The sequence below is a fragment of the Episyrphus balteatus genome, chromosome 1 (genome assembly GCF_945859705.1).
Source record: "Episyrphus balteatus chromosome 1, idEpiBalt1.1, whole genome shotgun sequence".
Taxonomy (NCBI): domain Eukaryota; kingdom Metazoa; phylum Arthropoda; class Insecta; order Diptera; family Syrphidae; genus Episyrphus; species Episyrphus balteatus.
The window spans coordinates 7,314,787-7,342,505 of NC_079134.1; the positions used below are offsets into that span (position 1 = coordinate 7,314,787).

The 27,719-nt window shown below is 33.6% G+C and overlaps 1 protein-coding gene across 2 annotated transcripts; it reads right to left on the reverse strand.

Annotated features, from left to right (window-relative positions):
- Positions 1–792: 792 nt before the first annotated feature.
- On the reverse strand, positions 793–25,916 carry LOC129918806 (protein mothers against dpp). Of its 2 annotated transcripts, XM_055999547.1 has the most exons (4): positions 25,757–25,916; positions 19,488–19,572; positions 4,059–4,372; positions 793–3,992 (listed from the first exon to the last, which is right to left on the reverse strand). In XM_055999547.1, the coding sequence occupies exons 3-4, from the start codon at positions 4,326–4,328 to the stop codon at positions 2,889–2,891; spliced, it is 1,374 nt and encodes a 457-aa protein (XP_055855522.1). In that variant the 5' UTR covers positions 4,329–4,372; positions 19,488–19,572; positions 25,757–25,916; the 3' UTR covers positions 793–2,888. The 2 variants fall into 2 exon arrangements, with proteins under 2 accessions (XP_055855522.1, XP_055855512.1); XM_055999537.1 differs by lacking the exons at positions 19,488–19,572; positions 25,757–25,916 and adding an exon at positions 10,589–11,495.
- Between the last annotated feature and the right edge of the window lie 1,803 nt (positions 25,917–27,719).

Sequence of the window (27,719 nt, forward strand, 5' to 3'; positions counted from 1 at the left end):
ATTATGTTTTAATTTATTTTTGAAATATAATCTTAATTTGTCATTTTAGTTTGTCTTTGAAAATAAATATTCAACTCATAATCACATCAAGTTAACGAATGAGCTCTTTTAGTGAGTTATGATTGATTTATTTAAATTCATAAAAATTACCTTTAAGTAAAAAAGCTGCAAATAAAAAGTAGTACATCAATTTCACTCACAAATAAACATGAGCGTAGTTTGAATTCTAAAATCAAAATATATTTAAGGCAATTATGTATTTCACAAGTTTTTTTTTAGGAAAATTTGTTGTATACTTTAAGGCATTTTACTTTAAGCATTGAAGTTTTAGGCGTTTATATTAATTTTTTTTTTATGTAAGGCAAACGTATTTAAAGGCATACATACATGCAGATTTAAATTGAGTATTTCTATTACATTCAGAATTGAAAAATTTCAATATTGTTTATATTGTATTTTTCGTTTTAATAATTTCTGTGTCTTCAATTTGAGCTGAAGACTTTACAACGACGGAATAGAATTTACAACGACTAAAAATGATTCAAAACAAAAAACAGTAAACAAAAAACAAACAAAACAAAAAAAACTCAAAAATACATAAATTTGCAAATCTTTCATCTAAATTAGTCCAAAAACGAGCTGAAAGTACAACCTCGCCAATTAACAAAGATGATTAGGTTCTCGTAGCTCTTTTATTTATCTTTCGTTACCGACTTCAACTGGACGCATGAGATTATAATATAGGAAATAAAACATCCTTTTCTCAATTTGCTTTTTATTACTGTACCAGTGTTGAAGTTAAGAGATCTAAGGTTTTAAAGGCATAGAAACAAATGTTATCATCATCATACAAATTTCTTTCCTTTTAAATTTGGGATCTTAAGCAGGCGTATTCTGAATGAAACTCCCTGGGAAATGTTAGCGGGAGAAAAACTCGTAGTGATAAAAAATCGGAAAAAAAGCTTAATTTTTCTAAGCTTTTTGATTCGTAGCCCTTCTCCCGAAAACACTTTCTGGGGAGTTTTCATCTAGAACAGGGCTGAATGGTTCCCATAAACGTTTTCTTCGGAATTTATTGTTTTCGGCAATAAAAATTCCAATAGATTTAGATGTCTTTAAAATCGTTTTAAGTAAATGTCTAACTCCAATGAGATCGTCATTCACCGAGGATTTAACATAGGGCTTACTTTGAGTACGGGACCCATTCTTCGCATTCTCCATCATCCAAAGAGCCTGTTTTGATTGGGACTCCAGAGGGTTGACTCTTTTCGAAACTCAATGTGTTTGAAGGAGAAATCACATCATTGTATCTCCTTCCAATTGAATTTCAAAAAGAGACCAGCCTCAGGAGTCCCAATGAGGGTCTTAGGTATGTCAGACAATCAGTCTGTTTGTCAGTATGTGGTGCTTGGAAAAAGGGAAGGATTTAAAAAAAATGGGAAGAAAAAACTGAGCGAAAACTGTATTTCACAATCTGGTGGTACTACTGAAGCAAGAACCTCTGTCTTTACTAGAGAGAGCTAAATAAGCAATAAAGAAATCAATTGACTTCATAATACGAAATGGAAGCTGTCGACAGCAAACACCCAATTCTAGGAAATAAAATTCCTCTGCGAAATAGGGCCAACAAAATAAAAATGTTTGCAAATAAAACAAAAGGCTTTAAGCAATTTTAGAAATAAAAAAGAAAACCATATTGAACTGCACGAATCAAAGCAAATCAATACAAAAAAAAAATTAAATTAAAAAATGCTTACTAAATAATTTCCTTTTTTTCATATTTTCATTCATATTATTTTTGTTTATATAAACAATGTTTTTTTGGACACTATTTTTAAATCATCATTTGTTTAAATTTTATATTCATATATAAGATGCTTAAAAGCTATATATTTTTTCTCTTTTATTTTTTATTTTTCTTTGAATTAAATTCCTAATTCTTAAAACATTATGCAAAATATGTAAATATATTTATTTTTTTTTATATTTATTTTAAACGATTGATTGAAAAATTAAAAAAAAAATATTTAAAATCTTTAAAATTTCTTCTTTTTTTCTAAATCAAAATGTATTTATAGTAAAATTCTTTATTTTTGTTTTTATTTTCAAAGTAAACAATAAAAATAAACTTTTTAACATATTATACTCGATGAATGTTAACATTCTAGATCACTAGCTGTGTGTGTGTGTATTTTATTAATTCGTTTGTGTGTAGAGTATTGCCATAAGTTTATTTCAAAACGAAACCTTTATAAAAAAAATAAGAACAAACAAAAAAAAAATAAAAAAAAAGATATATGGCAACATTATTCAAATTAAATTTTCCTTTTTTTAAATATAAAACTTAATTTTAATTGTTTTATTTTTTTTTTTTTATAAAGAACACACCGCGATGCTATAAAACTAAAAATAACATTTATAATAAAATTATTTTATCAATAAAAAAAACGAAACGAAGATCAAATGTTCACATCAGTTCAATTTGTTGAAAGAAGTTTTTTTTTCTTTTTTTTTTGTATATGCATATATATTTTTTTGTAAATAATTTGAAACAAAAACTATGATAGTAAACAATATAAAAAAAAAATGTATAAGGGCCCTCCCGAACCGACGCGAATTTTTCAGTGTGACACCAAAGTAACTTTCGTCTCTCAGAGCTGCAAACATTTGTTTCATAATTAATCGCAATTTGAAGACTAAACAAATGCGATTCCAAGCTCTATCAAGACGAATTACTTGGCTTCACTATAGCTGCTAATAATTTCGCTAAGTTTGAGAGTGGCCCCAACAACTATAGAATTGTAGTATAAAATACGATAAAATTGATATCATTATATGAAAAACAAAAAAAAAAACTTTAATTATAATTAAAAAGATAAACTCCCGTTTTAGGATACCGAACTAATAGCATTATGCGGGGAGCCCATTTGCGTCAAAACCTTATCAAGCCACTGCAGTGGTCCATGCAAATGAATTTCAATCCAACAAGGCGTTGAGGTGACATCTTGTCGATGGTATTCGGCACCCCAGCCTTTAACAAAGCTCATTCGGATTGTGCACATCTTGGTTAGTTCGTAAACAGCCTCAAAACCGTGATTCACCGATTGAGAGAGCAGCTGAGCAAATTCTTGATTGTTGAAGATCTTTAGGGAGCAACCGGGTGGAATTTTACAAACCGTGCTCGGATGGAAACCGTGATGGTGATTGCAGTTGCGCGATTGGACAAATATGGCCGAGTCAGAAAGGCACTCGGCATAAACCTCGCCGGTAACGTAGTAGAGATGGACGCCTTTGCCTATGTGTCGGCGGGTATTTTCGATGGTGCTGTTGCGATTGACATTACTCAGCTGGCCGAGACAGAAGCGATCTGAATTGTTTGAGGGATTCGTAAAACCATCCACAACAACCGAATTGCTATTGCAATGGAATACTTCACCAACACGACAATTGAGCTCATAATACGCGATACTAGCCCAGAATGCAGGCTCTGAGTAGCTTACTTGAGCAACATCACCCATTTGAGCGTCTATCATTTGCCCTCCGTCATTTGGATTATTTGAGTTTCCATCTTCTGAGGGACTATAGGCTGGTGGTGGTGTCTCGGCTAGACTGCCATATGGGCTAGTCGGATTCGAACTGACTGATCCGGGACTGCCAACCGATGTCATTGGCGGACTGTTCGGACTTAGGTGTGAGTTGAATCCCGCTGTGGAGTAACTAACGTTGTGAGGCATTGTGGGTTCACTCATCTGATTGAATTGCAACATTGAGTGGCCAGGGGCGAATTCCGAATGCCGTGGCACTAAGACCGGTGGCAGAACAGGACTCTCAACGCGTTTATAATGATAAGGATTAATGCAAACCTCTTTTTGCTTAGCACTAAATGGGAACTGACAAATTTCGAGGGGTTTCAGCTCATGATGGCTTTGTAGATCTGGCCAACGCCAGACACGGCAGTAGATCACATGTGGTAGACCTTTTCTGTGGGACACCTACAAAAAAAAAAAAAATGAATAATTAATGTAAATGTTTATTTTGTATGGGTTTTTCGAGCTTACTTGTAAACGTCCGTCCAACGATCTAGGTATAGTTACACATTTTGATGGCTGTCCGGGGCAGGAGAGTGCCCGCTCCAATTCTTCTATTGCACCTTTGCGCTTTTTTAGTTTTTTAACTAAACTGTCTACTGCTTTTTCTGCCCACTTTTCCTCCTCATCACCTTGCTTCCAGCCGAGTAATTTCTTAACGGCTGGACTGGTGAATGAAAACAATGTTCCAAGAGTTGACATTGCACTGCTTGTAGTTGATTCAACATCATCGGTGTCCATTCTGTGTGTGGTACTCACCCGATAACCGGGAAAGCTTGGATAGTCTATATATTATAAAGAATGAGAAGAAGGGAAACACTTTTAGAAATGTAAAAATTAATTATTTTTTTAAGACATGAAAGACACTAGGCACATATGATATGGGATTCAGGTAATTTTTTTAGTTATTGTGACGTTTTTATTAAAATAAACCTCTCTCTGTCAACTCCTACTCACACCTATGGCGCATTAAGTGCCTAGTACCTCAACCAAAGATAAGGGTAAAACACAAGTGAAAAGTTGTTGGTGGCAGCTAAGGTGATAAAATCAAAGTTGGCTTCTTCAGCTCGTCAGAATGAGCTACTTTGTGAAAAAGTTCTATGGGCTGCAGCGACATATTAGGGGCTCCTATAAAACTCTGGATAAAAGAAGTACCCAAGACTTAAACCACTACCTACACGGTAATACGGATACGATATCTGGACCTTTCCCAACCCTAGGAAATACTATTCGACATTGGAATGTTGAAATCCCAATGAATAATCTCTTAAGAGAAGCAATGCCAACATTCAGCGCCGCATTGAGGAAAACGATCAAGTCTTTGATCTACTCTTCTGGGAGATCGTCGGAGGTCTTGGGAGAAGGTTTTACCAAATAATTGGTTTCTTGTTCTTGGAAAAGGAGTTCCCAAAACTCCGATAGGAAGTTTTATTGCGGATCCCTATCTTCGCCCCAAGTTCCCCTATCTGGCAGTTTCCTGAACAGGTTGCTATATAATCTTGGTTATGCCCTGTCTAGGTGCGAATCACCTGCTATTTTAATTTTCTAAAGCACGGTGCACACATCCGTTTTGTGTGCACTAGGTGTTTAAAACAATCCACTGTCAATTTTAACTTCGAAAGACTGTCTGCCTAGATTCCGCTATTAAGACAGACAAGAGCATAAATGAAGAATTGAGCAGCGTTTTTGCAAAATTCAACATATGTTTTTTTCAAGTTTTTCAGGAGAAGGTTTTTTGTGGACATAGTCATGCCAAAAATTTATATACTAATATCTCATTTTTGCATATTTGGCGTTTGTTGAGTTTTGAAAAAAACGCTTCTCAATTATTATTTCAAGTCGGTACTTCTTTGAAAGCAATGTAGTAGCGAACCCCTATTTCGAGCAACTACGTGTTCTTGTACGAATCCTGTATAATCCTAGCCCTGCTAATTGTTTTGAAATAAAGATTCGTCAGTTGAACGATAGCGATATAGAGGAGGACCATGACTCGAGTGGCGCATTGAAATTGAAGGTGATCTCGGTCAACTCAGCGTAAATAACTTAAGCTACTTAGGGAAAAGGCTGACTACAGAAGATTGCCCAAATCAACAATGGATTATAGCGTCAATTTCAGAAGTTGGTCAAAATAAGGAAGAAGAACTGCCATTATTAAATAATTCATTCCTAAGCCTAAAACTTCAAGTTTTCGGCCTTGAGAAGTCTCTGATACAATATTGCGATGGAACACATTATTCAAAATACATAAATCCCTGGATTACATAATTTGTTATTCATTCAATTTCAACAAGTTTTATATTAATCACTTTCAATTTTAAGGTTGAGTTATTAAACTCAGCTTGTGGCAATATTTTTCAACCACAATTTAAAATAAAACACAAAACCCAAACAAATGAGCTTTACTTAATTGAAACAAACAGGTACATGATCGTAAGACCATTATCACGAATAGAGAGCAATACTTGTAGGATTAAGGGTGTCATGATTAATTTGTAACAAGTTAAAAAATTAAATTAAAAAAAAAAATACAAATAAAAACAAACATGATGGCGACGGTTAATGGTTGATCCGCCTACGTTCTGGCAATAATCCAGCAAAGCTCCACCTTTTCTAGAGTCAAGTCATGATGTCGTTGTTGGATGGTGGTAGTGGCTAGTGGTATAGTGATGGAATTTTTATTTGATCGAAGGTCAGATAATCAGATATGTAGAGCTGCAGATTGCCTCTCTTGTTGGTTGTTATATATTTAAATTATTACACATACTCGTATTGCCAATAAATCATTTAATTCTTTTCTATACAATTTTCGTCAATTTGATTGAAGAAATATCTAAATTGTCAGAGCAGAACGATCGCTCAATCGATCTTTTGTATGGGGCACTAATTTTCATGTTCAAACGCATGTTCGACACTAGATTTAAATGGCATAACTCACTCAATAAATCACCTCAACCTCCTTGGTCAGCAGGACTGAGTTGTGTTGTTTTCTGTGTATGTCTGTCTGTCTATTTGCCCTCTCTTCCTTCTCCTATTTAGCGGACAGCGCACAAGATAATTTGCACGCAATAAATCATCAAATTAACAACTCACCGCGCAGAAACTCAGCATAACTTTCAAATTGCTGCTGCTGCTGCAGTGGTTGTTGCTGGTGGTGCTGGTACTGTTGTTGCCTGCTTGGTGGCGTGGTTGTTTGAGTTGTTGCAAGCATTAAGTGGCAGTGGCATGGCATGGCAGTAGGAGTAGGTGAAGTTGAGATTTTCAAATGAAAAGACTTCGAGAGTGGTCATGTCATGTACTTTAGTTTGCGCGTTGTGATAGAATAATTATTAAAAGCTGCCCAAGAGAGTGTGTCTGATGTCGAGATTGTGGAAGGCAGTTCCAAAGGAGAGGGGTCCTTCTATCAAATAACATTGTTCATTGGTAATGTGCGATAAGTGATCAGTTGTTAGATTTTTTATTTGTCCATTTTAATAGAGTTTCAATTTTTGAAGTAATTTTAAAGTATTGTTATTAGGTTATTAGGTTTTTAGTTTTGGATGTTAATATCAGATAAACTACTTTATGAGAGAGTTAAATTCGATTTAAATCAACGAACTTTTTATAAAAATGTTGAAATGAGAAAATTTATTAGGATTTTTACTGACCAGCGCAGTGTTTCTGCTTAGCAGAAGACTGCTTAAATTTTAAAGACAAAAAATAAGTTTAAGAGTGTCATGATGCAAATGGATGCACTTGTACCTGCAGTTGGCCAAGTTATCTGGAGTCTGGCATCACTAAAATATCTGGAGTTTCAATAAAACTTAAGTACCCCAAAAGGAAACCCTTTTTGAAGGGACTATGGAGAAATTTTTGATTCTTAAATATCTGGTCCTTCATTATACCTTCATTATAGAAATACAAAGTTCTGTTCAAATCGAGCCATTAACATTTTTGGCATCGCGGGATCATTAAGTGAACCGGAGAAAAGTTAATTGTGGAAAAAATTGAGTGTAAAGGTGATAGATATCATACGAGGACTCTTTTCTTGGAAGAAAAATAGTCTATTGAAAGAGGTACAGAGTTATTCAAGGATGGTACCCTCTCGGATGAAAACTATTGAAGCAGAGTTCCTCAGAAAGCGATGAACAAGTTTTTAAGATTTTTTTTAAATTTGCAAAAATGAGTCGAATATAAAACAAGGGAAACAATTAAGACATACATATTAAAATAATTTAAATCAAATTAAATCAATTGTTTTCGCACTTCGTTAGATCAAAGTCAAGGAAATATTTCTAATTCATTTCATTTGTGTTAATTATGTTAAGAACCGCACCCTCCAGAAATAATAAAAAAAAAATGTTTACTGACTTTGATCACAGCTACTTAAAATGATTGATACCAAGGCAAACAGACATACAAATCAATAACTAATCATAGTTTCTTAATTTATATACAAAAAAATGTGTCTATAAAATAATTTGCATTTTTGGTAAATATCCAATCACGCACTAAAATACATTAACAAACTGTTTTCAAATTCAAGTACAAAAATATTAATTTATGTATCTTTTGAAGAACAAAATTTAGAAATAATTTAGAGCTATGTCTTCATTAGTGCATTTAAGTATATTTAAAATAAAATCTATACAATAATTCTTCATTATATTTAAATGGTGCAGAAAAATTACAAAAACTTGAATATTTATGAATTTTATTCTTAGTGCTTTTTGTTTTAAAATGACTCGAATTAAATTATATTGTTTATTCCAAGGAAAAAAAGCACAAGACCACTTAAACCAATTTCTAAAAAAAAAAAAAAACAAAAATACAACAAACGATCACATAACTAACTAATTTACTAAGCCTTGATTTTTCAATCGTCAGTTAGACTATCAGAAGAATAAATATCAATATAAAAAAAAACTTTTAATCCTAGGAATCCTATAATCCTATCTGAGGTTTATCTGACTATTGAAAAATTGGCCCTAAAACATTTTTGAAAAAGATAAAATTGATTTTGAAAAAGTCGTAAGTAATGTGTTCTACGTAAGAATACAGACCTCATCATTACTTTACTTTTGATAGAAAGTGGTATTAAGTCGTATTTCGTGTGAACTCTTTAATCCTAGGAAAAAAGGCAGACGTTCATTTCTTAATCAGTCTTGGCTTTTGTGTTTATTTTTCTAATCTTCAACATTTCAATAAGATGTGTAAATGCAAAATTTTAACAAAACCGCTCATTTACCCGTCTTAGAAATCAATTTAAAGAATATGTTTTAAAAACAACATGCTGTTTAAAAAATATGTAAAAAAAATAATATTTATTTGAAAATCAAACGAGGTATTTTTTATGAAAATCGTTTAAAAATTGGATGAAAACAAAATTTAAACGAAATTTGAAAATTTGGATACAAAATTAACACATAAGTTTCATTCAATCAATTTGGTGGTAGGTTCTATATGAAATTTCTTCAATTCTTTATTGAATTCTCTAAATTGAATATATTCTGAGTGGCACACAGTGTAATCAACCGACCATCCGATGAAATAGAAGATTTGAACGAGTTTTAGAAAGCGATAATTACAATTTTGGAGTATTTTCTACAATGACCTGAGGATGTTTCGCCTTCAGTAGATTGAGAGATCTGTGATTCTTAAAATGAGCAAGGCGTATAAAACGATATTGGAAGAAAAGCTTTGTATTATGGTCTAAGATTGATTGGCAAAGGATTCGTATCTTAACAAAAGGAAGATGATTAAATTTTAAAAATCACAACTTTGCCGCCGCAATCTCCAGGCATTAACCCTATTGAGCTAATATAAAAGGAGCTCTATAGAAAGATCCAGCACTAACAGATAAAAATTTGATAGAATCATAGAATACACTATCCTATATGGAATGATTAATGTTAGTTTTGCTTATTTTTACATATTTTTTTATGGGGCGCATTTTATAACATTTTAAACTTTTTTTGTTTGGATGTTCCATAGTTCTATATTTTTCCAAAGCATTTGTTCCACCTCATTTTAACTAGAAGAATAAAAGTGCAGTACTTCGTACTATGCTTTGTTACTGAACTGAATTTTTACTGAACGGACTTCGAAATTTCACGAAAAAACGGCTATTGTCAACAAGCTTGTCAAAATTATCACAACGAGAGGAATAGCAAATATTCAATTTCGATTATTACAAATTAGTTTGGAATTTTTTAACATTGGAACAAAAATGTAACAGCAGTGACGTTTGGTAGCCGAGATCTTCAAGGAAAAATCTCTTATTTGTTTTAAAAATACTTAATTTTTCAGTCATAAATTTCAACTGGAATTCTTTCACTGATAACAAAAATTCAATGAAATAGCATGCAAAATCATATCAAACTTTCTTCCCGGTACTAACGAATCATTCGTATTCCTGAATTTCGCTGAAAAGAACTAATGTGAATGTTTACATGGAAAGTTCTCAATATTTTGATTAATCAAAGAAAAATATAGATAAATAGAAATAAATAGAAAAAAATCGCCAATAAATTTGTTCTTGTCTCATTGGTACTCAATATTTGTTATTTTTTTTATTTTTTTTTTTATTTTTCTAAGAATTGTACTCGCCAACTACTTCCAGGTGATTAACATAACAACCACTGAACATGGGCATTATGTCCACAATAATTGAACTTCTCACAAAGCTCTACTACACACGGCTGTCACTCGTTCAACATTTATTATTCCCGGAATACCGCAAAAAAAAAATCAACAACAACTGTTCTCCTATTAACTAGGCCCCTGTTTGCTCTTTGCAACAATGTTGCTCATTTATTGAAAATTCTCGTGTAAACTTTCCACAAAACAACAAAATTGTTTCCGCAAAAAAAATCTTGACTCATCATTGTTAGGAGAGACGCACAATAAAATAAAAACATAAATGAAAACAAACACAAAAAAAAATATGTTTCCATAAAAGTGAGGAAAAAACTCAAAAAATTATATAATTCTTCTTTAATATTAAAAAAAAAATAAAAACATACACATAACTCAAGTCAAAGGAGCGTCTTCGCCATGCAAGTGTAAATCCTCCTTAATCACAATCAGTAGTAAACTGACACTCTCTGCTGATGCGACTGACCACCCACCTATGCAATGTGCTATAGGAATCATAAAAATCACAACAATAATCGCTCACGTTCACTGACAATAGAGTTGCACCAACAACCCCCAACAACTATCGCGCCAAGTAGACGAAGTAGAAGAAGACCGATGTTTGCTTAAGACATGCGACTTTAACCGCGCGGACAATATGACGTGTACTCCGTGCGCTCACAGGAGTTCAAATGCGAATGCGAATGTTGTGCGTGCGGTGAAACCTAAAAGGCCTCAAAGACGGTGACTTGTGTATAGAATGGGAGTAGCAAAACACCACGCCAATAACAGAAATCTCGTTGTATTCCATCTCTCTTTTACATTTGTTTGGTTGTGAGAGGTAAAATGGCTCCATACACCTTGCTTCGCCTGCTCCAGCTCCATATGATGCATATGCACGATGCACTAGCAAAACACTCTTTGGACTATTGTCGACATCGGATAGTGGCAGCTCAGCAGCAGAAGCGGTGGTGGCGGAGAGGGCGACAGCGGCTTTTTTAAGAGAGAAGGAGAATAAGTAGGTGGAGGTGGCGGTGGTGGTAGTTGGTATGGTAGTTGAGGTAGTGGCAACTAGCTTTGGCACTAGCAGTGTGGCACCCTCCTTTATAGCAAGTGAGTTTAACAGAGCGCACAACGGATTAACGTTTTCAGCATAATTTTCATGTCAACAACACGTACAAGTGCTGTAATCGATTAAGGATCACGATTTTATTAGCTGCTGCCATTAATTGTGCACACTTTGGGCACATTCGGCTATAACGATTATGTTTCAGGTGTGTGTGGTGCAGCATTTGGTTTTTCGTTTCCTTTTACCGGCCGCCAATGGACACTGCTTCAAGAAGTGAGGGCGAAAATAACAAATGCGATTAGCAAAAAAAAAAAAAAAAATAAACATCAACAGTTTTTTTTTCTTATTTTTTTTTGTTGTGTTGTATGAAACTTGCGAAAGCAAAAAAAAAAAAGGTAAACACAAACAGAAGTCGTTATAAGCTAAACATAAACAAAAGGGTGTCCAGTTGGAAGTTCTTTTTTTTTATAACTGCATTAAGGATTTAATGCTGGGTTTCAGTTGCAAGTAGTTTCAATAGGGGGGACTTAATAATGTGGGCTGGAAGGTTTTTTTTTTTTCTTTTACACTGATATGTACCTACAAATTGAACTTCTTGAAATACATTCAACAGTAATTCTATTAGAATACTTGTAGAACACTTTATGATTCGTAGGCTATTGATGAACTTTTACGCGTTAAATTGAATTTACTATTGTTGCATAGGTACTTAAGAACGTTTATTTTCTTGCCATCAAGCTTCAATGTACATAAATTCAAAATCGATTTAAAGTTAAATCATGTGTTAAACTCTTGTTCAAAGGTCACGGAATCCTTGTAACTATTTAAACATGCATTTTTTTGAAAAACGACTGAAAAAAAAAATTTAAACAGAACAATTTATTATTAATTGAAGTTGAAGCTAAGCGAAGTCTTATGCTTAAAAAGGTTTACGTGTAAGAACATAATAATTTTAAAAATTTTATAATTTAAAAAGTCGTTTGTGCTTGAAATGAAAAAAGGAAATTATCGAGTCACGCTCAAAAAAATTGTTTGAATTTGAATGTAAACACAGGCTTAATGGAGAGGGCGAAATTAAATTTTGTTTACTAGGATTCCTTAAAGAAATATTCAGGTTCAACTTTAGAAACTTATTTTAGAAAAATCCAATCACTCTCACGCCAACTTTTGCAGAGTTTAATCCTTGGAAACAATTCTAATGAATTGAATGAAATTTCCACAGTTGGTTCTTTTTATTTGTTTTATCATTTTAAGAAAATAATCCGACTTTTACTGTGAAATTTCATTAACTAATTTTGTATCACCCAAAAACCTTCAATTGTATACTTGAATTTTTTTCGATTTTATATCAATCCCCAAGAACTATTGAAATTGAAAATTCGAATTGAGATAGCAGTTTGTTTAAGATGGCGGACTCGTTCGGACTCGGCTGTAAATTGTAGCTCCCTTTCATTCTTGTACACGCACACAAGAATGATTGAAAGTTGTTATTCCCGTGTCAGTGATTCAAAGCCAAGCCGCTGCCGCATTGCGTTTCTTCAAATTGGTTGATTGTTTAACCTGCGTAATCAAAATGCTGTGTTCAAGCAATGTCATGTCAGGCGTTATGGGGCCAACCCCTAGAATTCATCGCATCCGTTAACTGGCAGCTCGATTAAATACACACGTTCTTATGAGAACCGCCCCATACATGATCTTGAGGAATTGTAAGATTTCACTGGACTTTGAAACTCTAGCCTAAATACCTACCTAGATTAGGCGCACTATATTATGCTTGTTACCTTAAAGAATAAATTTCCTTACTATTAAAGTGGCAAGAAGAAGAAATCGTTCAGAAAGGCAGCCAGCCTTTTCTGTAGCTTATCGTCTCAAACTATATACCTTAAATAGACGGCGATATCTAGTAGTGTAATAGCTCGGAGACTTCTATTTGCAAACATTCCTTTACGTGCGCACTGTTAATCTACTGTAATGTAATGGAGGATACAACTGTCTGCCGAATTCAAATAGCTTAAAGGCGAAAAACTTTTTGATACCAAGAGAAACTCTTATAAACTTGGTCACTTTTTGCTAAACGTAGTTATCCTGAAAAATTATTTGGAACAGTTTTGATTTGAACCTACATAGATCTCTTTTTTTTTTTTTTTTTTTTTTCGTATTCCAGAATATCAGTACGCACACATTTTTAAGATTTTGGTTTCAAAAGTAAACGACAGTTCTACCAAGTTCATATGCTAATACTGGCCACCTATTTGTCGGTTTGCAATCCTGGAACTTTGATATGCACGACACTAACATTCGCAAATTAGTTCAATGACTTCACTGATCTAACAGCTGGAAAGTAAAATCAATGTCAAGATGTTGCAGTAGTTTTTTTCAGACCTGTATAAAAGTCTAGATATTGCCTGTGCCTTTATAGTCAACAGTATTATTATCACTTTTTATAATTAAAAACGATAGACGCCGCCGCTGTCGGATTTGTGTTGTATTTTTTTTTTTTTTTTATTAATTTTAATGGCGCTTCATCACCCTTGCAAATGCCAAGTAGTCCGTCATTCTGGAAACAAAAGCCCTTGCAAGATCATAAAAATTTAAAACGCTTGACTAAGAATTACATAGTTTCTTAATGATGCCGCGTCAGTGGCACTGCCACCGTGCAGTTCTGCACTCTCTTCACACCGGCATGGCACAAGTATTCACACATCAGTCCGGTGATGACACCACAAATCAAAGTTCAACAGGCAAGTTGCACACGCTGCTGCTGCTGTTGGATGGTGCTGATGTTGCTGATGCTTCTATTGTAGTGGGCCTAAAAGCAACCGACTTATGATAGGCGTCCGGTCAGGTACAACGTCACACACCCCGTCTACCCTGATTGTCGTCATCATTAAAATCCATACACACAGTAGTGTAGTGTGTAGCAGATGCATAAAGTCACACGTTTCACAAGCGGACGACAACAAGCACAACAACGCGATAAGACGCGACCCAATAGGAATATAAACAACCAGGCGCGGTGGCATGGCAATGCATTGCAAAAAAAAAACAAAACAAAAAAAAAGAAGCGTATAGAAAAATGAAAATAAAACCAGCGAAAGACAATGAATACAAAAAAAAAAACACAATCCGCAGCAACTATGGAAAAAAGGAGCGAAGAATCAATGTCCATATAAACACACTGCTCAACAGAACAGAACAGTATAGTAGAAAAATGCATGTGGAACAGGGGCGCCTTCCTTGAGACCATTGTGGAACACGTTTCTGGGAATCAAACACCGCGCGCAGCATTAACCATTGGATATAGATATGTGAGAAAGCCTGGATGAGGACGACACGCCGTAAATGAAACGCTGTTAGCGTCATATAATTACTGCAGAAAAAAAGTGCAGTGCGCAGCAGGGAAAGAAGCAGGGTTCGATACTTATAAAAAAAAACAAGAAAGAAAAAATCATAAGAACTTAGGCTCCAGGTAAGGAGCACGAGGCATAATCAGGTTTTGCTCGACTACGACTATTATAGCATTACTGGGAATGGATACATGATGAGTCCTATGCCTATCGCGTAATATACGCTTTATGATTACGATAATGTTTGTTATGATATCAATGTGTGGTTATTGTTACTACTTGATGTGTTGTTCAAGCTTTGGTGGGAGGAATAATAAAATTCCTCGCAGGTGGACATTTATATTGAGAAAAGATAACATTTAAAAAATTTATATGTACTCGCAGTTGGACACGCAATGGCAATACTGACCATTAAGCTTCTTGTTAAGAGTGTGCGTGGGAATTGTGTGATTTTGGTCTAGTAAAAGCAGGTCACATCACGCCTTTCCAAACAAACAAAAAAAGTAAACAAAATCTGTGTTCCTTTGGACAATAATAATGGTCTTGGTCTTGTATTATTGTCTGTGGTCTGGACAAAAGCATTTAAAAAAGATTTTGCGTTAAGGAAAAAGTGTCAACCATAGTCAAGAGTTTAGAGAGATCCATAGATTGGGCAATGTGACTATTTTTTGTAGGTGAATTGTAACCCACTCTCTCTCACTAACTGTGGGTACTATGGTGGGTTTCCTAAAAGGCGAGCGATTTATGAGTACTTGGCGAAATTTTTAGTTGCAATTTATGCGTTCCAGATTTTCTAGTGTTAAAGTTCATTGCTTGTTGTTTTTGCTTGATTGTGTATATCCCATTAAAGGAACAAAACAACATCATTTGGGGGGCGTCACCAAACAACTTATTTAAGTTGATACTATATTAAAGGCTATAGGCTTTGTCTTGTGATTTTGAGATCATAAAATAAGATTTGGTGCGTCAGTCTGTCCCTGAATAGTAGATAGAGCCTAAGATTATGGTGCGGTGTTGTTTCATTATAATGCAATCTTCATTCTATTGTGTTTTTTTTTTACTGATCCAAATTTAAGACGTTTTTTTCTAATTTTATTTAAACATTGAACGGGCGTTTTGGGGTTAAATGGTGTTGTGGCTTATGATTAGGTATATTCGTAGCTTAGTTGTACTTTACTTTCCACCCACGCTTAAAATGGATTTTGAACTATGAGCCTTACACTATGTAATAGTCATTTTGTTGTTGTTCAATAATTGTGTACCTATCTTATCTGAAAGTAAATTCAATGTGAGTTTCTGAGCAAAACCTTTAAAATAAGGCACTTCCTTTTACTTTTTGTAAATTTAAATTTAAAGTATTTTCCGTCGAAAGCACCGTGGCAATATAAAACTTGAAATAAAAAAAAAAAATAATAATATAGGCCATACCATTTCACATTTTGAAAGTAAGAATCGATGCAGCTGTAATCCATGCAGTAATTGCAGCCATTCAGTAAATCTCGTTGATTTTTTCTAATCGCCAACAAAATGATAATTGTAGGTAAGCGTTGAACTCAACGCTTTTTACCAGTGAATCATCGATAAAGTTTGAAGGAAATCGTCGACGGCGGGCGGTACCATTGGTTCGGTAATCGCTTCCGAAGATTGCTTATGTTCTATTGTGTATTCAACCTAGATGATAATTTTGCAAGTTTTCAACAATTTTCAATCAAACAGATTGAATATACCTGGAAAGTAAGGTGTCTTCCGCCTCCTTGTCCAACACGGTTATATTCGAAGGGTCATTGAGCAGGAGAGATTATTTCCTGTTATTTACATGCCCTAGATATCTGGAGTTGTTGTGATGTGAACATTGTCTACCGCACTTTATAGGATACCTTTGAACAATATTTTTCCAAACAACTTAGTAATAACGGTTGTAATTATTTGCAATCTGCGATTATATTGTGTTTCGATATAATAAAGAGCATTTTCGTCAGAAAATCGAAATTGTTATTTTTCATATGACTTCGAGTTGTCACCTGTTTTCAGAATCCTTTTTTTGTTGTAATGTTGCTTTGGATTAAATCCTGAAATTATTTTTACACGAAAACAATATTATATGGAGACAAGATACTTGACTACTTAGAAGTTTTTGGGTTTTAATTGTGGAGAGTCAGTCCAGCTCTAACTAACTGAAGATAGTTAGTACTTCTCCGGAAAACTTACACGATGTGGGCGGATAAAGGTGATGCCCTATGTCCCGTTAGCGATCACTAATGGATTTAAAAGCTTTGATGATCTAAATAAGTAAACAAGATGACAGCCTATTTCTACACCCATTTCTGCCCATCCCGTTTTTTTTTCCACCGATCAATATTATTGAATAAGGATCAAAGAAATGACAAACTAGAAGATTATACATCTGGTGTGGAATTCTTTTTGGTCATATGAGGGATGTAAAATGTCTGTCTTTGAAATTCACTCAAGAGTTTGCATTGGTTAAAAGCGATAGCAAGATTATGTGGATCGGTTTGGATTTCTTAGGGATTTGACTTTTAGGCTTACTCGAAAATCAATTTGAGCCTATGTTGGAAAGAGATAATATCCGAATTTTTTTTAGTATATTGGCATTTAGTATATCAGGACATTCTGTAGTTTATTTTAGATCTAAGAACTACATTCCATAACATTACGGAGCTACCATGAGATGGTGGTCTTCGAGAACCCTGCCCTCTTCTATTTTAGATGTCATGGAGACTGTCAAACTCGCATTGATTAGAGAACAGAAAACTCAAGTCTCGTAGAGCCCAAAAGTCGGAATAATGTTTCGATTGAATGTTTTTGAATCAATGGCATACTCTTAATTGGTGTAGATCAATCTTCGTTCTTCGGTCATACGATTGGAAAGTTTGGAATAATTAATTTTTATTATAATTACTATTTGACAGTTTACTTTCATTCTCTTCAAGAATAGACTTAATTGAATTTAAATATTTTTGAAGTGAAAACTTCTTTAGTATCGTAGTGATTTGAAACAAGATGAAACGAAAACGCGACACGACTTCAACTTGTTATAACTTTTTTGTTTTAATAGATAGATAAATGAAATTTGTACTGTAGATAGGTAATTAAATAAATTATAATTGTACAAAATTTCAATTAATTTCATATTCAAAATTCTGAGATAACGGTAAAAAGATGTTCTTTTGCAACACACGTTATATCTTTTGATCTAGTGCACATACAAATTTGATTTAACTTTAATACGCATGCTGATAACATAACCTTTTATTTGATTTATCACACATAACGGTACGTGCTCTACAAGTTACACAATCTTTTTTTGTTTTTTTTTTGATGAAATTTCATCGAGTTTAAAAAATTGTAGCTCTTTTTGTAGATGTCTCATAGACTTGATCGATATATATATTTTGAGCTAAGACAATAAGCTTTCAGATGGTGTAGGTTGTTATAGGTTGTTAGGGAAGAAAATGGATTTAATAGCGTGAGAAGATAAAAATACGTTTTTTTCGCTTTTCTTGATGGAAATTGATCGAGTTCAAAAAATGCTATCTCTTTTTGTAGATGTCTCATAGACCTGATCGATATATATATTTTGAGCTTAGACAATAAGCTTTCAGATGATATAAAATTTATATAGGTTGTCATATAAAAAACATGGATTTGAAGGTGATAGAATAAAAATAGGTAGATTTTTTCTATTTTTTTTTTTTTCAAGAAAAATTATTTTTTAAGGTTTCACTTCTACCACGTGTGAATTGCACACATGATTTTTTTTTTATCTGAAACCAAAAACTGAAAGTGCAATCAATCGATTCAGATTTTCATGAATTGCAATAAATTACACTTTTGTTCTGCAACCCTGTTAATGAATATATCAGCTTCAGCACCCTTTGTTAGTGCAATACAAAAAAAAAACACACCAATATTATAATCGGTGCAATCAATCTAACGATAATAAAACATTGCAAATTGAATGCTATTAAAACGTGTTGTAAATCAAAGGCACAGTAGGAGTCCCCACAGATGGACTGGACACTCTATATATACTCGTACATATATATAAAACCAAACGACAACTACTCTCGCCTACGGGGATAAAGGGGCGGAGAGTAAATTATTATTATTATTATTTTTTGCACTAAGTATTCATCGGTTGTTGTGGCTGCTACTCTGCCGCTGTTGCTGCCGCTGCTGGTGCAGTACTTTGGGATGCCATGAGCATAATTAAATGCTTTCTGCTGACGTGTGACGTATTAGTAATTTTTTTCATCTACCGGACTCGTATGTCCGTGATTGAGCGCGTACATAGCAGCAGCAAAAAAAAAAAAACAAACACACACACATATAAACACATAAATTATAATTCAGAATAAAAAATTCAATTTATTTAGAAACCTACGCGATCGACCTTAAAAACTCAAACCTGCCAATATTCTATATGAACAGTGACACTTTTCAAACGCATTAATCTACTCTAGAGTCATTGGTACCCCCAGGGGGTGCGTTTCAACGACATGTCATATACTTTCAACACTGTTTACTATGCATACATAGATTTTTATGTGTTTTATTGTTTACATGCATTTTCAATTAAAATCAAGATTGCAGTGCACAGTTGTAATTGCAAAGGGTTTGCCATCATATACACAAAATCGTTGTATGACGAATACTATAATTGGGATAATTATTGCGAGCAAAACTGCCCTTGCCAATGAGTCTAGTTTCCCGAACAAATGTTAATTACAGAAGGAATGGATTTTTATTTCCAAAACGCATGCGAATTGAATGAATGTTTAGGCTTTTGGGGGCGAATAAATTTACACAAAAAAAGGGGTAAAACCAACACAAAAAACTCACGCAACTTACCAGAAGACACATTGTGCACTCTTTAATTATTAATGCACTTTATTCAGACAAAAATATTCAAATCAATGAAAATTTGATGAAAAGCCTAAATAAGACAAGAAAATATTTTTTTTTAATAATTTAAGAATTTAACTAAATAATATTTGATATGATTTTTTGTAGGAATGTGTTAGTGTGACTCTAGTTTTATTTTCAACTCAAAAACTTGAGTTTTAAGAACGTTTAGAAAATTTTCTGACCAAGAGTTCAATCTGTGGCACTTTAATTTAATGTTAGCCAAATTTACATACAGCAAGAGTTGAATCCAAATTCAACTTTAAAAGACTTCCATAAGCAGATACAAAGTTTTTTAAGATCATCGCGAACAACTGCATTAAGACCTGTTACTTGCCCTTGAAGTAGAGAACTAAAAAATTTTGATTTACCTGATTTCCGACTACAGAGCGATAATCTTCTTCAATAAAGGAATCAAACTTTTGGACAAAGTTTCGTTTTTGAGAAGAACACTCGATACTGACAGCCGAAATTTCAATCTGAGGTCCACTCTGGGCGTCGAGAAATTAATCGATGGTAACTTTGAAAACTTGAACAAACTTTTAACAAACCCCTCTGAAAGTATAGAGTTCAATTCACCAAAGCCGGACCCTTAACAAGGTGAAGACTGGCGGCGACCAACTTATTCAATCTGAACATTCGCTCTGCGGCAACTTTACCAGCCTGGAAAGTCGAGATTTACATCAGCAGACTTTTCGAAAAGATGAGAACTCTTACATTAAAATGCATTTGTTTCAGGAAAAGGAATACCTTGATCGAGAACACAGAAACCAAAATGTTCCTCGAGTTTGCTTTGTTAAAAAGAAAAGCATCATTAAACTAAGGGTTAATCTAACTAACTTAGTTCGACTTACGAAGTACATTTCTTTCGCCTCTTCTATAAAATGTGCAATAATGGAAAAGCTTATCGAAATAACAAACCACACTCTTCATTAGGTTTGCACAAGTCAATGACAATATTCCAGCTGATCTTCAAGCGAGATCTATTTCCCCCTATTCTGGGGACTATTTTTTATGTTTGCATTTACGTCAATTATAACATATAATTTCAACTTCATGGAGGGAAGTCAAAATTATGTTTATACTTGAAGCTCGTTAATGCCCGCTATATAAACCATAAAGATTTTAATCCTTTTCTTTCTAAAAAATTTTGAACGCCTGATTGATATTTATTTACGATCAAGTAAAATCCTTGAGAGACTCCTGCCCAATTACCAACATTTACATAAGGAAAGTTCGTGGAAAAGGCCCTCCACACAACACTACCCATAATCTTGTAAAGGCCCTAACTACATTTATCATAATTCTGAGTTATAGAGGGAACACTAAATATTTTAACACAATCTGTTTATAGAAATTAGAAAAATTCAAAAAATATTTTGAATTTTCTGGCTTATTTGAAGACTTAGGCTAAAAAAATAAATCAGAATAAATCAGAAAAAATGCCCTAACTCCAAATATGCAAAAAAAATAAATTTAATTATCGACAGCTGTATACATGTAAACTCCAACTGTGTATACGGATAACAATTTTTTTTATTTAAAGAATGTTGCAGTTTTCCAAGTTAACGTAAGATAAGCTACAAAAATTCTCGGAAACGAAACGAATTGACTAGAATTTAATGGAACTCCTTAAAATTTTAATCATCTTATAAAAAAAACACAGGTCTATAGATGGGTTTGCTCAAATTTCTCAATAAATCGCGTTCATGTTTTGCTAAACCATAATTTATTTTTATAAAAATGAATCATAATTATAGACAACAAATTAAGTATGCAATTAGTACACATTCCTTCATGCCCTACTACGGTCACTGCTGATTCTCCAGCAGTATTGTCAATGAATCACATGAAAATATTTGTTCACCTTTACAGTTTGTTTATTAAGATAATTGAAAATACATATTGATGACTTATTTGTTTAGCGTGATTGAAATTATTTGATTTTGAATTTGGTTCTTTTGGCATAAAAGAATTTTTTTTTATATTTTTTTGGCCCCGAAATGTTAAGAAAACAGTTCATTTATGGTGTTTTCGTTTGGTACAAAAACCAATTTATTTTTTTATCTAAATCTGTCAAAAAAACTGTTCCTGCGACTACTTAATTGTAGTTGAAGAGATCAGATTGGTTTTTTGACAGATTTAGATCAAAAATAAATTGGTTTTTTTACCAAACGAAAACACCATTAATTATTTCGTCAGTAAAAGCGATACTGACATATGACAATAGAAAGAGAATCGAACATTTCCAGGTAAACACTCAAATTTGGCAATGAAAAATGTATAAGAAATAATTTTTAATCAATTAAATGATAAAATTGGATTTTATTTAATGTTTTAATCAGAATCAAGTACATTGTATGTATTTATCTTATAAGGCAAAAAAAAAATCTTTAAAAAGTGCAGAAAACATTTGCTTCGGTCATGGCATCCTCTAAATTAGTTCAGCAGTGTAGATATGAAATCTCAATGTTTAGCGAAAACCTTACCATCCAACGAAGAGGCGGATGAACTTTGTAGGCAAGAATCGTTTCTCCAAGAGCCTTCGGCGGAAAGATGAAACATTCTCACGGATGCTAATTATTTTTGAAATAACTTAACAAAAGCAAAAATAATGAGTGGTACAGCTTTATTAACTGTGCTATATCTAGTGAGCTCTGGCTTATCTAAATACGGCCAAAACAAATGGTTTGCTCTCCAGACGCAAAACAGAAATAGGCAGGATCTTTGCAATTTGTACTAGGAAATTTTGTTTGACGTTTGACTAAATTATATACTAGTGATTTTGAGTGGATTCTGACTTGAAATCGAGAAGAGATTTTTCTCTTCTGAGAAGCGTACAAAAGCCTTTTGGATGCTTTCGGACGCTTCTAGACGTCCAATCATCAGAGAAAATGACATATTAAGTTATTCCTCGTCTATATTTCTTTCATTTGATACCAATTTTATTAATGGCAGCCCAACGTCCAATTTGCCCATACTCTTTTAGATTAGAAGAACTTATCGAAACGTGGGCAGCTTTCTATGTTATGTAGTTTACTGTTTGCTTTTGAGATTTTTCCTGGCAAATAGAAGATGAAATCTAGTTTTGTAATTGCGGACGAAATCTGTTCATATAAAAAAAAAAACTGTTTAAAATAAAACACCAACAAATGTTCAGACAAATGTCAAACAGAAGAGTGTATGTGAAAGTGCGCTTTTATTTATGAATCTTGAGATTTTTCCACTCCTTCCCCTCTTCACCTCCTCTTTTAGCTGACAGATTTATAAATCTGGCTCTGAATCTCGCATATATCAAATAGAAAACGACATTATCAAACAATTTACACAGTTAACAAACAAATATGGCTATAGTCAGGGATTCTTGAGATCTTAAAAAAAATTTCTTGATGCCTATAGGTTTGAGATAACAAATGTTTGCAAGTTGGCATTAGAGCCCCCGCAAACTACAGACTTTCTATCGGCCCACAGTTTAATCGGTCTCTTAATCAGTAGGAAAATGTATGAAAGTGCGCACACTACAACGATTAAGTATCGCCCGATCAAAAAGTTTGTTTGATCGAAAAAATAGTTTGTTTTGCTACACAATTGCCTTCAAACTAAAATATTTCTTAGCGACTCGACTGTTTAGTCGGCTGCCTGTACACACACTAGGAGCCCAACGCGATTAAACTATCGGCCGATAGAAAGTCTGTAGTGTGCGGGGGCTCTTAAGCTCTTAAGTAAGTTGATTTTTTTTTTTTTGCAAAGTCACTCAACTCCAGGAAGTTTGATTACAACTGGATGACTATCCGCAAAGTTTGTATTCATGGAATGTCACCTAAAAGCAAAGGTAACACCCAGCAGGTAGCCATCGCGAAGTGCCAAAGCTGCTTATCATGACCATGCAAATAATCATCTGTGATGCCGTCAGCTAAAAATATTTATCAGCGACTGATCAGCTGGAAGCAAACAGCAAAAATTGAACTTGCTAACGGAATCAGAGCCCAATTTTTGTACCCCAGAAAGAGGCGCTTATGGTTTTCGATTTAACAAATTTTGATTCGCTTTCTCAGTTTCTGACAGAGGAAAATCTTACGGCCGATTTCTTCACAGAGTCCAAACGCTAGTACCGGTTAGTTAGTCCCAAAGTTATTACTCAAATCAGTTAGTCTTAAAACTTTCAATTAAGGACCGAGTACTAGTTAGGTCCTGGGGTCGAATTACGCCATACGTTCGTTAACGTATTGACGCTTTATGTCTCTATCATTTTCATCTGATTAAGTAGAGAAACCAATAATCAAACCGTTAACGTATGATCGTAATCGTATGCCCTAATTCGACCCCTGATCCTAGTTAGCTCCTCAAAATCTAGGCACTAGTCCTGGTTATTATACCAATCGTTAGTACTCAAATCGGTACCAAGTGATTTTTTTCACAAAAGTACTAAGCCCTAGTACTGTCAAATTGGTACCGAGTATTATATAGGATTCGGTATTTATTAGGTTCTCAAAATCGGTAGTCTAGCGGTTAGTACGTCAATCAAAGCAAGGGATTTCATTATTTTTAAGAGATATCTAGCAGATTTCTTAATCTCTTGGACGTTTTTTTTTTTTTTTAATTTACCAAAAACACCTGAAAGGGGAAATACAATGCCGTATCGGAAAAAATAGACAAAAGAACACTTCTTTATGAAGAAGTACCAAAAAAGTATATCGACTTGTTCGATCTTTCCAAAAGTGACTACCAAGTCAAGAAAGATGGTCTAGTCTACCTAGACATTCTATATTTGCATTTCTCGACACCCGAAGATGCTGGAAACTTTTTACGAGTAAAGTTAAACTCATACTACTGCCTCGGACTTGCCTACAAGTCATTATAAAATATTGCGAGTTGCATTATAGAAAAAAGACAGGACTGCATTTTTTTAATTATTCTTTTTTATTAAAATATACCTACTCAAGAATGTGAATTGGGTAATAAACTTGGTCTTTTAGCCTTAAATTAAGAATGTTTTGCAGTTCAAAGATTAACTAAGTAATTCTCCGTCAAAAAATGCATAGGTATAAACTGACCTATCAGCAATGCTAAGTTCACCTGTTTCAAGCAGTTTTTCAAAAAAGTCAAATTTTAAGAAAAAACAAAAAAAAAACGAAATTCATGATACCACATAATCTCCGTTAAAGTAGGTACTTCTAATTCAAAAATGATTAATTTTTTATGCTCTTAAAAAGAAATTCAATCTCAGCATCTAAATTATCTACTTATATGGTTTTGGATGTAAATCAATGTTTAATTCTCATTTAATCAATGTATTGTCAAAGTCAGTGTATATGCGATTGCAACGCGGCAAATCCATTGTTAATACTCTTTTTTTTTTTGTATTTAAACAATCTGACTCAGCTCCAACTACGTAGGTAGTCAAAGTATCTTGGGTTCACATGTGAGTCAACAACACACAAAATCCATGTTTGTATATAAATTTTGCACAAAAACAAACTGCGGAAGTAACCTAACAAGCCAAACACAATAAAAATAATAATAATAATTTTTAAAGCTATCAATAGTGCGCCTTTCCAAGAGAAGAAATGACAAATGCACAAAAAGAATAACAACAACAAAAAAACTAACCAAGCAACATGAAAGATAAGAATTCTTCGTTTTTTTTCACAAAAAGAAAAAAATTAGAATAATTCTGATAGTGCAACAAGTTTTAGATTTATGAAGGGACAATTTATATAAAAAAAAAACCTAAGTTCCGGAACTGCCAAGTAATACTCTTTTCTTGGAATCTATCGTTATTCAATCAAAAGGCAGTGATTAGGTTTACAAAAAAAGCAAAAGTTTATAGCAGAGCGGCGGGTATGGAAATGATTCTTTGTGCTCGCTTTGAGATATGAGTTTGTTTATATGTGATCGATGCGTTTGTACCCTAAGAACTTAAAACTGAGACCCGATTCTATCGACAGAGTGAAAAAGGTTATAATTTGCATTCTTGTCACAATTAACTAAACCATAAATGAATTAAATAATAAAATATCAAAATCACAGCAAAGGAATACAAAAAGAAAATAGAAAAATTAAAAAGAATCTCCCTTTTCATTTTTTTTTTTTTGATTCATTGCACAGCACTGTGCAAGATTTTTTTCAATTTCCATAGGCGACTTGATGTCTGTGTACCGAAATTTAACAAATTCTCATGTAAAAACTTAAAATTAATTAAAAATTTTACTCACATTAAATTTTATGGATATTTAAGCAACGAATCAAATTGATTTATTGTATTTATTTGCACGGAAAATTGTTGAAATTCACACAAATTGGTTGTTTATCACTTTTGGACACAAGAGAGGAGGAAAAGCTTCTTCCAACAAAAATTTTTTTACACAAGTTATATTCCAAATCAATAAATGCCAATTTTAAGATGGAGTTGAAGTGAGATGAATATATGTGATGGTTGTATGATTGTGATGAGTTAGACAGAGATGGTGATAGTAGCATTTTAAATTTGACATCTAAAGTGAGCACAAAAATAACCTTTGGGAAATTTTGTGGGTAGAAAGCATTGCCAGAATATTATTTTTTTGAGCAAATTTTTGCATTAATTCTAGATGAAAGGAATTTTTTTTTGTTTTAAAATTTTTTTGAAGGGAAGACATAGGAATAAAATGTATAATACTACGTTTCCACCTACCCTGCCTACCGAGATTTATTCTAAATCCACTTCGCTAAACACCTCGAATTTGGGTTCATCTAGCCTAAAGGCTTAACTACTTACACCACTTTTTGAAAAAGTACAAAAGTGAAAATATTTTTTTTCTTGCAAGCTCAATTTTTTTGTAAAAAAGAGTATAGAAATTGTTTTTTAGACCAAAAAATAAGCTTTCTGCATCATTTGTTTTAATTTTGCAGCCCGAATAACTATACAAAAATGCGTTTGAAAATTTTCACTTTTGTACTTTTTCACTTTTTGAGCCAATGTAGTTAAGGCTTAAATCTCGAAATTTATTTTAAATCTACTTAGCTAAATCTCGGATTTAGGGCGGGTGGAAACATAGTATAACATTAAAAAATTAAACATATATTTTTTTTATTTCCCATTACCGTTCGTGCTGTACAAAAATAAAAAGAACTGCAATTGATTGATAATAAAGTTGAAAAGGAATACTTACCGGTGGTCATCAAAATCTGAATTAAGGGCTGTCCACACCAACGACTACAAAAAACGCTGTTGTCGTAGTTTTTGTATGAACAAAATTCTAAACCGGAACGTCGATGTTCAGGCGTGGAGTTTTGTTTCATATAAAATCGCTATCGGTGGCGTTGGCTTCAAAACCCTTTTTTCTAAATTCTGACGATTACTAAACTAAAAATTAGTTCCTGTTTTTATAAAGAGATGACTTTTATACACCGTTTTAGAATGCGAAATGCCCAAAAGACTGGAGCGATTCTTGAAGTTAAGGATATTTGCTGTAAGGTCTCATAATTGTAACAGTTTAGTTATTATGGTATGAAACCTACTAAGTGAATTTCTTTGAGTGAGAAGTATAACTCCAATCGTAATCCGTTCACGGAATCCGTTCGTAATGGAAAATTTCCTACTAATCGTCACTTTGAACGGATTTTCTGATTGTTTTTCGGGAATCGTAGAATGTTTCCGATACGAATGGAATTTTTGATAAGGCGGTTTATGTTATCAGGTCCACATGAGAGCGTCTAAATAAATGTGTTTAAATGGCTGCCAAAATTAAGATTTAAGAACAAGCAGGAGAAATGCTTTGCATTCGAAAGATAGAACATTTTCAAAACCAAATTGAAGTTAATCATGTTAAATGAAAGATTCGTTTGAATAGAATAACACGATAGACGTAAGGCTAGGCGCACACATGCGATTTTAGTCGCGCGATTATTCATTCGCAAAAATGGATCACATGGATTTCAATGCCTGTGAACACACATGCTTCCATGTGTGCGCCTAGCCTAAGTCATACGAAATTTAGAAAAGTCTCCAGTTTACGCGGAAATAATTGTGCTTTCTCCCTTTTCTATTGCTTTAACAATAGAATTTGATTTAGCATGGCAGTATCGGAAATGATTAAGGTCTTTTACAAGTTGGTTGTTTGAGGGCTTTATTCCTTAGCAATGCTTAAGAAATTGTTCATTCATCCCTGACATGTCATATTAGTGAAATTGTGGATC